The sequence below is a fragment of the Globicephala melas genome, chromosome 5, assembly GCF_963455315.2.
Source record: "Globicephala melas chromosome 5, mGloMel1.2, whole genome shotgun sequence".
In the NCBI taxonomy this organism is placed as follows: Eukaryota; Metazoa; Chordata; class Mammalia; order Artiodactyla; family Delphinidae; genus Globicephala; species Globicephala melas.
This window is the reverse complement of record NC_083318.1, coordinates 101,397,347-101,414,112: the sequence shown is the minus strand read 5'-3', so window position 1 is coordinate 101,414,112 and position 16,766 is coordinate 101,397,347. Positions and strand designations below refer to the sequence as shown.

The 16,766-nt window shown below is 34.9% G+C and overlaps 1 protein-coding gene across 13 annotated transcripts in view; it reads left to right on the top strand.

The window, feature by feature from the left end:
• Positions 1–12,438, top strand: part of LOC115850047 (microtubule-associated protein 9) — a 71,249-nt gene extending 58,811 nt beyond the window's left edge. For 11 of the 13 annotated variants that reach the window (XM_070045598.1, XM_070045600.1, XM_070045599.1 and 8 more), the window contains 5 exons: positions 507–596; positions 2,248–2,409; positions 2,526–2,671; positions 2,850–2,982; positions 9,403–12,438. In XM_070045598.1, coding sequence (XP_069901699.1) covers positions 507–596; positions 2,248–2,409; positions 2,526–2,671; positions 2,850–2,982; positions 9,403–9,525 — 654 coding nt within the window. In that variant the 3' untranslated portion in view covers positions 9,526–12,438. Of the gene's footprint in view, positions 1–506; positions 597–2,247; positions 2,410–2,525; positions 2,672–2,849; positions 2,983–5,718; positions 5,879–9,383 lie in introns of those variants that run through there. The other 2 variants (XM_060299604.1, XM_060299605.2) reach the window with 2 other exon arrangements.
• Positions 12,439–16,766: the final 4,328 nt, after the last annotated feature.

The window sequence follows — 16,766 nt, the reverse complement described above, 5'->3', positions numbered from 1 at the left end:
TAAGACTTTCTGTATTTGAGTTAAACTTACATAGAAGAAAGCTGTCCTAATTTTTTCACAATTCCAAAAAAGAAGTCTTTTTTTTTGTCTTATTTGTTGTACAGAATATAGTACACTTTGGAAAATTGTCCATGTGAATTTCCGAGAAAAATGTTAGTATATATAGTTGTACAGAATATAGTACACTTTGGAAAATTGTTGTACAGAATATTGTACACTTTGGAAAATTGTCCACGTGAATTTCAGAGAAAAATGTTAATATATGTAGTCATTACATTACACATTATATTACACATATATAAATCATATATACACATGATTTTCTTAATTCTTGCTCATCTTTACATATTAGAATATTATCAGATAAAGAATGATACTAGTACATATAAAATCTATAAGTTTTATGTTTTGCTTTTTTAAAGTTTTAATCATATATTTCAGAAATAAGAATTCTAATTCATTTGCAAAGCTTTGAATATCATATAGCCTTTTTCTTGTTCCCACAGGAGTGGTTAGAAAAGAAAAATGTTTATTTACATGAAATGCACAGAATTAAAAGAATCGAAAGTGAAAACTTAAGGATTCAAAATGAACAGGTATTCTGAATATAGAAGTAAAAAATATTCTGGATTTTTAAGTCAGTAAAATAGTCTGAATGTTTAATATTTTTAAATCAACTGATTTTTAAATGGTGAAATAAATTGTATATAAAAGAATTGATTTCTGATTTTATTTCTCTGGTACTTTATACATTTTTAGTTTGATATAAATATAACTGTTTTACATGAAAACATGGATACACAGAGATTTTTATTATTTATATGTGAGCAATAGCTTTGGCACTACTGATTATGAACTTATTTTTTCTTGTGACCATGTACCTATTTCATTATTAAAAATTGACTTTGATATTACAACTTAGCCAGGAATATAAAGGGTCATCAGACATTAACCTTCAGTTTTCCCCTTTTCTATCTTGAGTTTTGTATGTATCTTCAAGACCAGCCTCTACCTGAGTATTTGCCCCTATCCTTCCCACTGACTGGAGCTGGGCTCTCATTTCAGTCTCTCCTGTACTTCACCTTCTGCCTCTAACTCCTTCCTACAACATGGTCCAGTTCTTTCCTATCTTCTAAAGTAAAATCCCTGAAAAAAACAAAAGAAAATAAAAACAACCCTTCATTGTGCTTTTTTTTTTTTTTTGCGGTATGCGGGCCTCTCACTGTTGTGGCCTCTCCCTCCGCGGCATGTGGGATCTTCCTGGACCGGGGCATGAACCCGCGTCCCCTGCATCGGCAGGCGGACTCTCAACCACTGCGCCACCAGGGAAGCCCCCATTGTGCTTTTAATACTACTATGGATAGAAACATATTTCCCCAGCGCACAGCACTGTGTGGAGCAGCCCTGCAGGGGACGTGCCTGGACACTGGCACTGCCTTTGCAGCATTATCTGCCACAGTCAGCGCCAGACACCTCATTTGCTCTTCACAACTCAGTGAGGGAGCTCATACTTTTACTTCTAAATTATGTTATCTCTATAATAAAGCTTTATATCATTTAATGCTAAGCGATATTTTATAAGGCAAACATAGAATATTATGGGATTAGATTGAAGTAAGTAAAGTAATAACATACTTGCTATATGTTCACCTACATATTTTCTAATCTGGCACATGTTTTCAACACTTGGGATATGTTTATGCAGTAAGAATTTTATGCTCTGATGTCAGTCAAAACTCAGGGTTAAAGCACAGATCTGTAGTTTACTGTGTGACTTGACCAATTTACCTTACTCTGACAGGCCAGAAAGGTAAAGTTAAAATATCAGGAAAGTTACAGGCCAGAAAGGTAAAGTATATAACTTTACCTTTCTGGCCTGTAACTTTCCTGATATTTTTCTTTTAGTGCAATATTGCATTATGAGCACTTTGCAGTACGAATTAGCCTTTTACAGTTTATTTTCATAGCATTTGTTCAGTATACTTCCAAAAAAAATTCCTTCCCATACATGGTAGTAGATCAATATCTGATAAATGTTTAAGAAAGGACATTTTAAAATGCAGTGAATAATTCAGATAACATTCTTTATCAATTAACTTCTCTAAATCTATTTTAAATAGATTGCTTTGAAACCTAATTTGATGAATATGAAGGGAATTAAAAAAATGAATGTATGTATATCTATATCTATCTATATTTGTCTATTTATACGTATACATATTACTGTCTATTATTTTTCCAAAATAGAAAAGAGCTGCTAAGAGAGAAGAAGCCTTAGCATCATTTGAGGCCTGGAAAGTCATGAAAGAAAAGGAAGCAAAGAAGGTAGCTGCAAAAAAAAGGCTTGAGGAAAAAACCAAGAAGAAAACTGAAGAAGAAAATGCTGTGAGAAAAAGAGAAGCACTGCAAGTATGCAATGGTTTTGAATATCTTAATTATTTTTAAAATATTTGAAAATTAATGATTAACTGTGGTTTTACTATTTTATTATATTCACATTAAATAAAGTAACTGAACTTTTTCAGTCTTTAGAAAAATGGAAAGAGAAAAAGATGGAATATCTTAAAGAGAAAAGTAAAAAAGAGAAAGAATATGAAAGAGCAAAGAAACAGAAAGAGGAAGAAACTGTTGCTGAGAAAAGGAAAGATAACGTAACTGCTATTGAAAAATGGTAATCCAAAATAATAAATGTTTTGATAGATCTTAAATTAGTAACACTTTAGGCTTTTCTAAAATTCATTTACTTGAATGTTACTAATGCACTTAGTCTCATTATTGCAAAGACACATTAGGGAATCTTTATTATATATTCTCCTTTAACTTGCCAGTGTTTTGACTATCCTACATAGGAATGAAAAAAAGGAAGCTGTTTTCAAGGAAAAGGAAAAAGAGAAAATAAATGAGAAAAGAAAAGAAGAACTGAAAAGAGCTGAGAAAAAAGCTAAAGATAAACAAGCTCTTGATGAATATGAAAAATGGCTGGTAGGTGTTATTTGTTAATGCACTGTGTCTTTTAAATGTACTTGTTCTGACTTTTCTGTCCCTAATTCTAGTTCTATTTGTCCCATGCCTACTGACCATTTCTACCTGGAAGCTACCTTGTTGAATTCATTCTCTCCTACATATATCATAATTTATTTGATCTACTTATTTCTATTAATGATTCTACTATTCCTTAAAACACTCAGGCTTAAAACTTTAGTCATAATAATGTTCCTTACCTGCATCCCCACATTTAGTCACTTACCAGTCATGCCCATTCGTCCTTTGCAATGATTCTCCTACCTAAAATTATAAAAAAGTGTACTGACAAGTGTATTACTGAAGGTATACCAGGTTAATTTAGGTGGAACTTGGTCCTGACACACAGTAAAATTGTATTTAATGAGAAAGTTATTCCATTTTTTATTTTCTTTTGATCTTTCTGATGACCTCGAGGAGAAGGTCTTATTTAAGTGGTTTTTTAATGAAAGCAATCAAGTATGAACGTTGGGAGAAATGATATCTAGCAGGACTTTATATTCTTTGTTTCAATGTACTTACGTTTATAGTTACTTTTCAATGATGGCAAGCAAAATACTGTTTTCTATTTTAAAATATCAATATAAATATATATTTTATTCATTTATTTTTGAATAAGTAAATAAGTAATACATTTCAGATGCATAAGTACTTTATGTGAATAGTTAACACATTCACGTGTTCAGCAATCAAAAAGTGCAAAATTTCTCCACAGGGCTTAGGGTCCAGTAGGGTTTCTTATCAAAGATTTTTGAATTCATGTCTATCAGCAAGTTAAAAAAATGTCATCCAGAGTATTTTTTTATTTGCATTTCTCTGGTTAGGATTGAGCTTGAGTATCCTTTCATTTGTGTGAGGATAATTTATATTATTTTTCCTGTAAAGTATCAATTCATAAACTGAACATTTTTTCGTTGGTCTTTTTCTTACTGATTTCTAGAAGCTTTTTTATGTACTAGGGAAATTAGCCTACCATTTCTGATATGAGTTACAAATTTTTTCCCATTGTATTTTTGGTCTCAACTTTGCTTATATCATTATTTTAGTAAATTTATTTATTTATTATTTATTTTTGGCTGTATTGGGTCTTCGCCTGTGCACACAGGCTTTCTCTAGTTGCGGCAAGCAGAGGCTACTCTTCATTGTGATGTGTGGGCTTCTCATAGCAGTGGCTTCTCTTGTTGTGAAGCATGGGCTCTAGGGTGCATGGGCTTTAGTAGTTGTGGCACGCGGGCTCAGTAGTTCTGGCTCACGGGTTCTAGAGAACAGGCTCAGTAGTTGTGGCACATGGGCTTAGTTGCTCTGCAGCATGTGGAATCTTCCTGGACCAGGGCTCAAACCCGTGTCCTCTGCATTGGCAGGTGGATTCTTAACCACTGTGCCACCAGGGAAGTCTTATATCATTTTATTCCATGAAGAATTTTATTTTATTTTCAGGTGTCAAATCTGTCAGTCTTTTTTTATGGCTTCTGATTTTCAGGTGTAGTTGAAAGGACTTTCTCCAAAACTTAGGGTCAAAGCTCCCATTTTTCTTCTAATAACTTTATGATTTTATATTTAACATTTGCTCCACTTAGAATTTATCCTAGTGTATAATGGGAAATATGATTCCATCTTTATTTTTTCCAAATGCATCTTTCATAAAACACAACTTTTACCCACTGATTTGAGGTACTGCCTTTATTATATGATACCTTAGATCATTCCCATATTTTCAGGTCTGTTTATTTCTTAACTTTCTGTTCCATTGGTCAATCTCACTGTACATACTCCAGTACAACACTGTTTCATGGTCAGGACTTTATATATTTTCATATATGTTTGGGTTAATCTCCCTTCATAACTCTTCATTCAATGTATTTCTGAATATTCTTGGGGGGTTTTTTTCCACATAAATTTTAGAATCAGTAGTAGCTAGAGACACACACAGGACCCAAAGCAGGCTATTTAAAGATAGGATAAAAAGATGCAACACTTAGGAATAAACTTAGGAAATGTGCAATACCAATATAGAGAAAACTTCTGAAGGACACAAATGAATACCTGAGAAATTAGAACAAAACTGTCCTTGTATAGAAACAATCTTATAATGATGCTATAAAGATGTCAGTTTTCCCTGAAGTAATTTACAAATTTAATGCAATCCTAATAAAAATACCAACAGAATTTATTGTTGTTTATGTGTTGACTTTAGTACTGCTATAATGCTAAATACATGCAGATAAACAGTAATAAGGCGATCAAAATTGGTTCAGTCGTTTGAATGAGGATAGTAGTGTTCTATGATGATTTCCTTAGATTAAACTCTTAAATAATGCTTTGTTCTAAGAAAAATTAAAAATCTTCTTATATTAAGGAGACGTATGCTAATTCTGCTAGTATCTTTTAGAGTAGTAACTGAATGTAAATGTTTCAGTTTTCAGTTTTATTTTCACATTGTCTTGAAATTGAGATAAAATTTCCTTAGTGACTAAGTCATAGTTAGGTATACAATGTTTCATTACAGTGGTTAGTCACTTTCTCGTTCTAATCAATCCTCTGGAAAATAAAAACTCATCAAAGACCTAAGACAAAATAACTTGTTTTGGTATACAATATATCCCTACAATACAGCTCTACCTAAAAAAAAAATCCATGTACAACATGTTACAGCTCTGTTCCCCATCTTACCAATTTCTTATTGAAATTCGTTTGCAGAGAGAATGGAAAAATACCCCTATACAGAAGAGCTAATTACTTCAATTTTCATGTAAAGTAACATCTCAAAATTTTGATGTACAACCTAGTTTGGGGAGTGAGCAATTGATGGGTCACTGTTTTAAGTGAAAATTGTAGCCAAAGATCAGGTAAGATGCTTCTTCAAGCTGGTTCCCAGATTAATTCATAGTTACCTTTAATAAGAAAATAAGCAAAAGATTCAGACCCCAACAAACAACAGACAGGAGGACTTTTTAAGAAACCTCTTTTAATTATTACTCAAGATAACATTGATTCATGTAAATTGATATTAAGGTTGATAATTAATTGCCTATTTTCTGCCCTAACTTTTTAGCATCTGCCAGCAAACTCAAGGTTGCTTCCAGTTCCTCTCTCTCCCTATGTTAAATGGAATGGACAGTGAGGTTTTTTCAGTCAGTTTCTGAGGACACAGCATGGTCACTGCTTTTCTTTCACCTAGCTAGAGGGCCTGCCTCTCTCTAAAGTAATAAGATGATTGACCGTGGTCCAATTACACCTTTTATTTTCTCAGTTAGGATTCTGAAAGGAGGTTCTCTGTTTATTAGAAATAACAAAGATGAAAACATTCTCATTACGAAGAGCAAAATGTTAAGACAAAAAGAAAATTTCACACCTCTCTTCAATCCTTCTGTTGTATGTGAATAATTGCATGTTAATGGAACCTTACATTACCATATTCTTCTTGTGATATTATCAATTCCATTTATGTACTGATGAAAGAAGCATAGACACCTAATAATTTACCAAAATACTACTCCTCCCAAGCCATTCAGCCTGCAGAGGCAGGGTTGTCCAAGTGTTCCGTGACACCACTGCTCTTTGGAATACAAGGAAACCACTAAACTTTATAGTTTTAGCAGAAACTTGAAGAAATGGAGAGACAGTCCAAGCTGCAGGATGAAAGGCCAAATGCTATTAACATTTCAAGTATTCCTAGATCATTGTTTAGATTTCATATTAATCCTCAGATACTCAGTCATTTCTTGGAAAGGAGTATAGCAGGGAAACGAAATGGTTCTAAAATTTACCTGGTATAATAAAAATGTGAGACGATGGAAGATAATGTTTTCAAAATAATATGAAGCAGGACTGTACCAATCAAGCAATGAAATATGAATTTACCATTTCACTCTCCTGTGAATCTGCATTCTCCTACCCTCCTGGATTATTCCCATCAAGTCTCAGGATAAGTAATCTTAATAAAAATAAACTCTCTTAATTCTTCATTTCCCTCCAGCTATGATCCTCATCTTTTTTAATAGCTAAACTTCTGGAAAGTTTGTTTACACTTCCTTAGTTCTTCATATCCTTTTCATCCTCAGTAAACCCCCATCTTATCCCTTTTCTGAAACTAAACTAAACTAAACTTTGAGAGTTACGATTTTGCCAGAGCATCTAGACTATGGTATGTATTCTTTTCTGCCCTGTTTCCTAGACCTCTGGGCATTCTGCACAGTCGATTTCCCCTTCCACTTGAGCTGTCTCCTCCTCTGCTGCCATGTTCCCCGGTTTACCTCTCAGCATTCTGCCTTTCTTCTCCAAATCACCTGTTGGCAGCTCTTTTTTTTTTTTTTTTTCAAACCTGTGTTCTAAATGTTACCATGGCCTGCCAGGCCCCGTCTGATCTTACACGTATACCTTGTCATTCTCATCTGGACCCCGCTCCCATCTCCCGCCAGGCTTTATTCACACTGGCTCTCTGGCTTCCTCTCCCATCCCAAGTTTTCCCCCCTTGTCAGAGTCCTCACACACACTCTTCTGTCTGCGTGGGGTGCCCTCCCCTCAGTGCACATCACCAGTGGCTCCTCTTACCCATCACGTCTCAAAGTGACTTTCCCTGAATCCACTTTTCTTTGAAAGTAAGTACTTCCTTTCATTTTTTATCAATCACAACAGCTTATTTATATGTTTCATAGAATTTCACACAATTTGGAATTATCTGTTGTTTATGTACTTGTTTATTAACCATTTATTTTGAAAGTTCCCTAAGGAACAGGAACAGTAACCTGTGTGTTTGTATTTTATAATCACTTCATGCATGGCTCCCTGTATACTGCTTGACCCAGAGTAAGATCTCAGTGCTTAACATTGAATGAATGAGCACAAATTATAGTATAGTACAAGTAGAATAATAGCTTCAGAACCTATTACCTGTAAGGATGTACTATATAATAAAGGAACACAAATTAATGGATGTGAGGCAATAACAATTGGGATTATTTGTGACATTTGGACATAAAATCACTTCGAACAATTACTTTACTGCAATACAAACTTCAGAAGATTTAAACATTAAATATAAAATGCCAAACAATAGAATACAGCATATTAATAATAAAAAATCAGTATATTTGCTGGCTGGAGGGTAATTTCCTACAACTTTGGAGAATAAATCATTATTGTCCAGCAAATTCGAACATATTCATACCCTACAAACTGGCAATTTCACTCCTAGGCATATACTTGGAGAGAAAATCTTGGCTTATAAGCACAAGGAATCAAACAGGGATATATTTACAGCAGCATTGTCTTTGTGTGGAAAAAACATTAGAACATCATGTCTTCAACACCAAAATTGATTAGTAAACTGTGATATGTTGATATACTGGAATTCTGTGCATCAATGAACTAGAGCTACAGCTCCATATAGATGGATCTTAGAAATATGGTCATAAATAAAAGACAGTTGCAAAAGAATATATAGCATGGTACCTTTTAGCATAAACTCAAAAAACCTGCAAAACTCAAAAAACCTGCAAAACAAAATTATTTGTTGTTTGGGGATGAATACGTGTGTGTGATAAAGGTATTAAGGGATGCACTGCAACTATAAGCACTAAATTCAGTAATGGTTATCTCTGGATGGTGGAGAGAAAGCAGGTGTGGTGAGGGAGTGGGTACAAGGGCTGCACAAGTATTGGTCATGTTTTATTTCAAAAGGCAGGTAGTGGGTACACAAATTTTGACTATATTACTCTTTAAACAGTTTAGTTGTCTGTGGTTGAACTATTAATTTTTTGGTAAAAAATTAAGGACTAAAAATAATGTAGATAAAATGCTGCAAGGATAATATTTATTATATGAAAATGTAAATTGCTAAAAATTACAAGCACCAGTAACCATACAGTTAGAAGAGCCAAATAACAGAGCAAAAACTTCACAAAAGCACTAAAGAAATGAAAACGTACTCAAGCTCAATAACAAGCAAAGAAACATGAACCTCAATATTCAAATATTTTTAAACACTGTGAAGTATCCTCTGCTGCCATCACATATTCAACCTTTGCACCCAGTAAATTTATTTCTGAGACTCTGTTCTCAGAAAGTCATCACTAACTTCTAATAATTATTCTCTTTGAATTATGGGATTACAGGTCTTTTTTTCCTATTTTACATAATTTTTAAATATTATCACTTTTAATATTTTAAAAATTAAGTGGTGCGTTAACGCCTATTGATAATATGCTCATAAATTAGCAATATTCCCTAGCTGTTAATTACTTTATAACCAATTAAGCTAGCAAATGACATTTAAATACCTTATAATGATTATTTTGTTCTTCAGCAAGAAACTTGATTTGAAAATAATGGTCATATTTGTATATAAATTTATATATAAATAGTTTTCTATTTTCTCTTTAGGAAAAAAAAGAAAGGAAGGAAAGAATTGAACGGAAACAAAAGAAACATCATCCCTTTCTTGAAAATGAGGCACTTCCTCCATGGAGCCCTCCAAGCAGAACTGTGTTCTCAAAAGTGTTTTGATAATTCTTATTCTTGCATTATTTAGTTATTTATCAATTCACCAATTTTAGCCAAACTAAATTTAAAACTATTAATTCAATTATTTATAGTTAGAAGAGTCTATTTTAATAATTAAATGCCGGTCACTTCTGCTGACAATGAAAAAGATGCTTTACAGTTTAATCAGTGAAAGCATTGAAAGCATTTTTGAACTGTAGATAAACTGCTTCAAATGAAGAGCTAATAATCATATTGCTTTTACCATTGAAATACATAACCCTTTTTCATGTCCTGATCATTTGTATAGTCTGATGATCCATGATCACTTTCCCTAACCTGTGCATGTTATTAGTATGTTTATTCTCCAATATAAAAAGAAAACCATCTAGGTACCATAATCATGAAATAATTGATTTTGCGAATGATTGCACCTCTAGATTCGGGTTTTAAAATGAATGGTCACTGGGGAGTATGCAAATATTATTTCTTCTAAAACTAATCTTTAGCTCAAAGTAGTTGCATTTGCACTGTGCAAGTTAGACTTTTGGTCAACTGAGGCAGTAGTTCAGTAGAATCATGCAATCACTGAGGCATTTTCTTTAAGAATGTTGCCATATGTTTTAATATGAGTATACTTTATCTGTTTTTGCTTAAGTGACAGTCATAGGCGCTTTATAATGAGCAGACCTCTGAAATGTGTCTTCCTAAATTCTATCTCACTTTACTATTTCATTGATATCAAAAGATGTCCATTTCATGGTAATTATATACATTACTTATGGAAATTCCACAAGAGTCCAAGGTCATTATCACTATTTTTATTTCCCAAACTAAAGCCATAAAGATGATAATGGCAATTTTTGTCCTCTTAGCTAATCCAGAGTCATCTACCTTATATTTAGAAGACAGCTGTATGGGAAGATAATTTGTAGAAAATGTCCAAAGAATCTATTTATTTGATCTCTGCATATCCTCATTAATCGGACTCATACTTGAACTGGTCAACTAGTTTATCACAGACCAAATATATGCTCTCAGAGTTGAAATGCTACTGCAGCCAATGATGCAATGCAATGATAGATGAGAAAAAAGTTACTATTTATGAAGTACCTGTTGTATCCTCTCTACTAGATCTTTACAAGTATTATTTTTGATCTTTACAACAACTATTCAGAGTACGTGTTATTAGCTTCATTTTGCAGATAAAAATACTGAGACTCAGAGAAATCAAAGAACTTGCCACTCATTTAGCATGTGACTGAGCTGGGATTAGAGCTAATGAAGTCTCTCTACCTCTAGAATTCAGATGCTCATGTTCATGCTCTCATGTGACCTCAGAGAACTGTAAATTCTGTCAAGACCTCTGTATTATATCAATCTTAAAAACACATTTTACTTCTCAGATCCTAAAATCATGTATTGTTTCCCAGAGATTATCTTTCCTTTAAGAAATAGCTGTTTGTTATTAGAAACAGTTAACCTCATTAGATCTTCAAAATGAAAAAAATAATTCATAGTATTTATGGAGTTAGTCAAATGCCCGTGTCTAGTATTAGAATGTCAGAGCACCCAGTGGGTTATGGAACTTAGGCTTTCAGACAGTTACTCAGGAGGTTTCACACTCTGAGGATTAGCCTTCTTGCTGCAGTGGATGTGCAAGGTAAGAAAGATGTCGTGGATCACTTTGTAAGATCACATCAGTGCTACAGATAAATTTAAAAATTTCATAAATAAAACTGGAAGCCTTTTTATACTACTGGAACTAGGAGAATCTGTCGTGAAATTGAACTAATTACCAGCAGTATCAGTATGGGATTTAGGGCCTCCCTTAGTTCATTTGTGTGTCCCCCACAGTACCAAACAGAAAAGATTAAGTATTTATTGTATTGAATTCTATTCAGGGCTTAAAAGATATTTGCAAATTCCAGGGAAGTAAAAGGAAAAATAGAAAAATGTACAGCTACTTTTATGAATGTGAGATCTTAAGTGTGTGTCATAGATTTCACATTAAATATTGACTTAAGCATTCTGAACATTTTCTTCTAATTTATCATGCATAATGGATTAACTATTATCACCTCTGAGTTGTGAGAATTGAAGTTAGTTAATTAATATAAAGAATATGGCACATAAGAAAAGACTTAATAAATGTTCATTGTTTTCACTTACTTCCTACCTTGAGCCGTTTGTTTCCCCACCTCATGTTTGTGAGAAGGTTAACATGGATGAGGCTGATAATGATGAGTTAACATTTCACTTGGTTGGCATATAAGAAGAAATCTCTGCTTTCCCTACCAGTCTAGGTTGTAGCACTCAAAAGAGAATATAGAGGTGACCTGCGTTTGGGACCTTCTAAAAAGAAATCTAAATACTAATTCCTTAGCATTGCTTGTGAGGTCAATGAAAAGGGAAATTGAGGTGTTTGCAAAGACCCAGCAAGTCATTTCCCTCAAATGGGATTTTCATCTTGCTACGCTAAATAATATATTATTTCCTGTTTACAGCAAGCTGTGCTGATTGAATTGTCTAGTTGAATGAAATCACCTCTTTGCCTATAGCAGAAATAAAGCTGAGTTCTCAGAGCTGGATGAAAATACAGTGCTATTTACTTTCTGAGATCCAAAGGGGAGAATCAAGCCAGGTAATATTCTCCTGAATGTATTTGTCTATTTAAAGTGTATGCTTTCCCCATATTTCTTTAGAAATTATCAGATATCGGGCTTCCCTGGTGGCGCAGTGGTTGAGAGTCCGCCTGCCGATCCAGGGGACACGGGTTCGTGCCCCGGTCCGGGAGGATCCTGCGTGCCGCGGAGCGGCTGGGCCCGTGGGCCGTGGCGGCTGAGCCTGTGCGTCCGGAGCCTGTGCTCTGCAACGGGAGAGGCCGCGACAGTGAGAGGCCCGCGTGCCGCAAAAAAAAAAAAAAAAAGAAATTATCAGATATCAATACCATTAACTTTCATTAAGTTTTTATTATGAGGGAATGTTAATTCAAATGAAAGACACTAAAAGCCTATAGATTTTCAGATTAAACTTCTAGTTGTGTAAACTGTATTGAGCACTTAATGCTGACATTTAAAGTAAATAGGAATTTAATGAATATTTTAAAACATTACTGAGAATAATTTCCCTAGAAACTTAAATAATAATACTAAAAAATAAAATTTTATTCAGAAATGAAGTTTCATAATAACGAAGAAAATTAGTGACATAAATAAAAAGAAACAATATGGCATTTTAGATCAGTAGGAGGTTAAAATTTTCTTAATGTAAGAAAATAAGAACTGTTCAGGGATAACAATATTCCAGTGGTTTGTATTGTACCACATTTTGGTTAGTAGTTCATTTATTGTTTTATATAGTATTGAAACTGATATTTTTCATGTTGCCAAAGCAGTACCTGATAGTAGTTAGGTGTCCAAAGGTATATGTACCTTAGAGTGATATAACTGTGAATCTGAAAGGAATTTTAATAAGCCTGGCCCAGACTTATTTCTAAATTGAAGAAACTGATTTCCAAAGCCTCTGACTTGCTCAGGCTCACACAAATGACTAAGAAATCTAGAGTGACAACTCAGGTATCAGGTTTCCCAGCTGTAGACTGTCCACCATTCCACAATTTTGATAATCTGATAAAAGTTTTGCACTAACTCTTGTAACTGTGATTATTGTTAATGTCATTGATTTTTATCCTCTCAGATGTGCCCTTGCTCTTTCACGGCCTTCTCCATAACTGTCCACCAGATCAGAGCTGTTTGTGCACCTACACTGTCACTGAAAATGTGGGGGAATACTGACATTTTAAAAATCCTGAGTCATGGGCTAAGATACAGTAGAGAAAAAGAATTTTACAAAATAGGAGAAATTGATGTTTGTCAAAATAGCTCCCAAGAATAAACTGAAACAGAAAACACATTTTCCTGATTTAATTTTGACTCTGCTTTCAATAGTGCTCTATTAAAAAGTATTTAAACCCATATGCCTCCATTCTACACAAAGCAAAGGTACTATCAATTATCCTGCTTCCTAGGTACATTGGCTGACAGAAATAATGAATACTATGTAACATTTAACTGAAGACTTCTCTGAATTCTTTTTACTTTAAAATTTCCTGTGATTTGGTTATTTTGAAACATGTGTTACATATAGTTGTATAATGTTAACTTGTGTCAACTAAATCCTTGGTATTGGATTTAGGATGTTTTAAGAATTATTTTAGGAGATGTGTTTAATGTCTGCTTTTTAGTAGCATATTTTCATGTAATGTTTAATTAAAGTGAACCATACAAGATTTATTTTATTGGGTGATATTATTTATTGACTGTGCCCAAATGTATTTCATAATGATAGAAAATATGGCATGAGTTATATTTGTGGGCTAAAGGTGAAATAATCATTTTGTTGATATATCTTATTAAAAATCACTGAAAATTTGGATATAAAACTTTTTTACTTAAAACACTACACAAATTACAAAGGTAATGTAAGTATATAATTATTAATAACTAGAAAATGCAAATAGCAAAAATTACCCACATTGTCTTTTCCCAAAGACAATCATAATTATTTTGTTTTCTTCCAGTTTTTATTTTCTAGTTCATTTTCCTCCATACATGAAATTAAGCTGTCAATAATGTAGAGGTACAGTTCCCTCTCTTTTCTCCTCTAATTTTCTCTGTGTCTCTATTGCTCTACCATGCTGCTATATGTCTGTATACATATGTGTGTAAAGGTATGTGTGTATATTATATAAAATACAACACATGCACATACATGCATATATTCAAACATACATATTTTTATTCTTTAAAAATGAGATCAAACTACATATTTGGTAACCAGATTTTTTCCACTCAACAGTATATAATGAACATATTTCCATGTTATTACACCTTTCAAATAATCTTTGATGCAACTACAATTTATTTAACCTATTTTTGAGCAATTTGTTTCCTTAAGAATGTTGACTATAATAAGTAATAATACAGTCAACATTCTTGTAGTCAATAGCCTTGTTATTAGTGATGGTAGACCTCATTAAATTTGTGAAATGAAAAAATAATTCAGAATATTTAAGGAGTTAGTCAAACGCCTGTATCTAGTATTTAAATGTCAAAACAGGGCTTCCCTGGTGGTGCAGTGGTTGAGAGTCCGCCTGCCGATGCAGGGGACACGGGTTCATGCCCCGGTCTGGGAAGATCCCACATGCCGCGGAGCGGCTGGGCCCGTGAGCCATGACCGCTGAGCCTGCGCGTCCAGAGCCTGTGCTCCGCAACGGGAGAGGCCACAGCAGTTAGAAGCCCGCGTACCGCAAAAAAAAAAAAAAAAAAAGTCAAAACATCCAGTGGGTTATGGAACTTAGGCTTTGAGACAGTTACTCAGGAGGTTTCACACTCTGAGGATTAGCCTTCTTGCTGTAGTGCATGTACAAGTTGAGAAAAGTGTCATGGATCGCTTTGTAAGATCACATCAGTGCTACAGATAAATTTCATAAGTAAAGCTAGGAACAGATTCATACTGCCAGGACTATAAGACATGGAATGGGAGTTTAATGGGTACAGAATTTCAGTTTTGCAAGATACAAAGAGTTCTGGAGATTGTTTGCACAACCATGTGAATATCCTCCAAATTATGTAACTGTACACTTAAAAAGTGATTGCATTATGTTGGGAAAGCTTATGTATATTCTAATATTTACAGTTAAATAGATTGAGCCCTATCAAGAAAACTCTCTTCTTTTTTCTTGGTGTACTTCTTATTTTTTTACTTTTTTTTTTTCGGTACGTGGGCCTCTCGCCGCTGCGGCCCCTCCCGCTGCGGAGCACAGGCTCCGGACGCGCAGGCTCAGCGGCCATGGCCCACGGGCCCAGCTGCTCCGCGGCACGTGGGATCCTCCCGGAACAGGGCACGAACCCACGTACCCTGGATCAGCAGGTGGACTCTCAACCACTGCGCCACCAGGGAAGCCCTTGGTGTACTCCTTTTAAGCAACAACAATGAAAAAGAAAAAAAGGAAGAAAGAGAGGAAGGAAGGGGAAGAAAGGAAAGAAAAAGAAAGGAAAGAGAGAGAGAAAGGAAGAAAGAAAAGGAAAGAGGGGAGCCAGACTAGGGCTCACTGGCTCATTCAGTCTTAAGCAGTGGTCCCCAACCTTTTTGGCACCAGGGACTGGTTTTGGGGAAGACAATTTTTCCACGGACTGGGGGCGGAGATGGGGATGGTTCAGGTGGTAATGCGAGCGATGGGGAGCAGCAGATGAAGCTTTGCTCGCTCACTGGTCACCTCCTGCTGTACCGCCCAGTTCCTAACAGGCCACTGACAAATACCAGTCTGCAGCCCAGGAGTTGGGGACCTCTGGTTTAAAGAATGAATCCTGAGTAGAATTATTTTTTTAACTAGGGCTGAAATTCAGATATGCCCAAGTGTGGATGCTGAATCCAGACCCTGCAGCTGTGCCTCGACCATGATGAGTGGAGGGAGTGGTCACTCTGTAGCTACTTGTTTCTCAGTAGATCTAGAGCTCAGAGTTACACTTCTAAAGCTTGTGATTGTGATCTCCACAAATGCTACCAGATGTTGATTGTTCCATATCAAAACTGTTAGTTCATCAAGTGGTGAACAAGCTGCCATATGCCAGACTCTTTTATGAAGCTTTTGGGATATGGCAGTAATAGACAGACACGGGAACTTATATGCAAGTTGGGAGGAGACAAACAGAAATCACTGAACAAAAAACAAAATAATTTTAGTCTCTGATAAATTCTGTGAAGAAGTTAAAATAATTTAATGTGATAAAGCATGACTGGGATCTAGAAGATTTTTAGCAATTTTTTTTTAGCAATAAGAATAGAGGAGGCATCTCTGAAGAAACAATATTTGAGTTGTGACCTGAAATGATGAGAAGACAACCCCAGGATGACTGTTGGAAGAATGGTCCAAGCAGAGGGCACACTGAGTGCGAAGGCTTTGAGGAGGAAAAAAGCCAACATTGCTTGGTGATGAACAAGGAGCAGAGAGTAAGGAAATGAAGCCAGAAAGGTACATAGGCTCTAGCATATAAAAAGAGTTAGAAGCCATTTTAAGGAGTCTGAATTTAATTCCAAGTGCAATGGGAAGGTTTTAGTTTGGGACCTAAATGATCTGACATGTACTTTAAAAAGCTCCCTCAGGCTCCTGTGTGGGGGATAGCTTGTTGGAAGATTTCTTTCCTGTCCTGGTAGAGATTGATGGAGACTTGGTCTGGGGTTGTAGCAGTGGAGGTAATAAG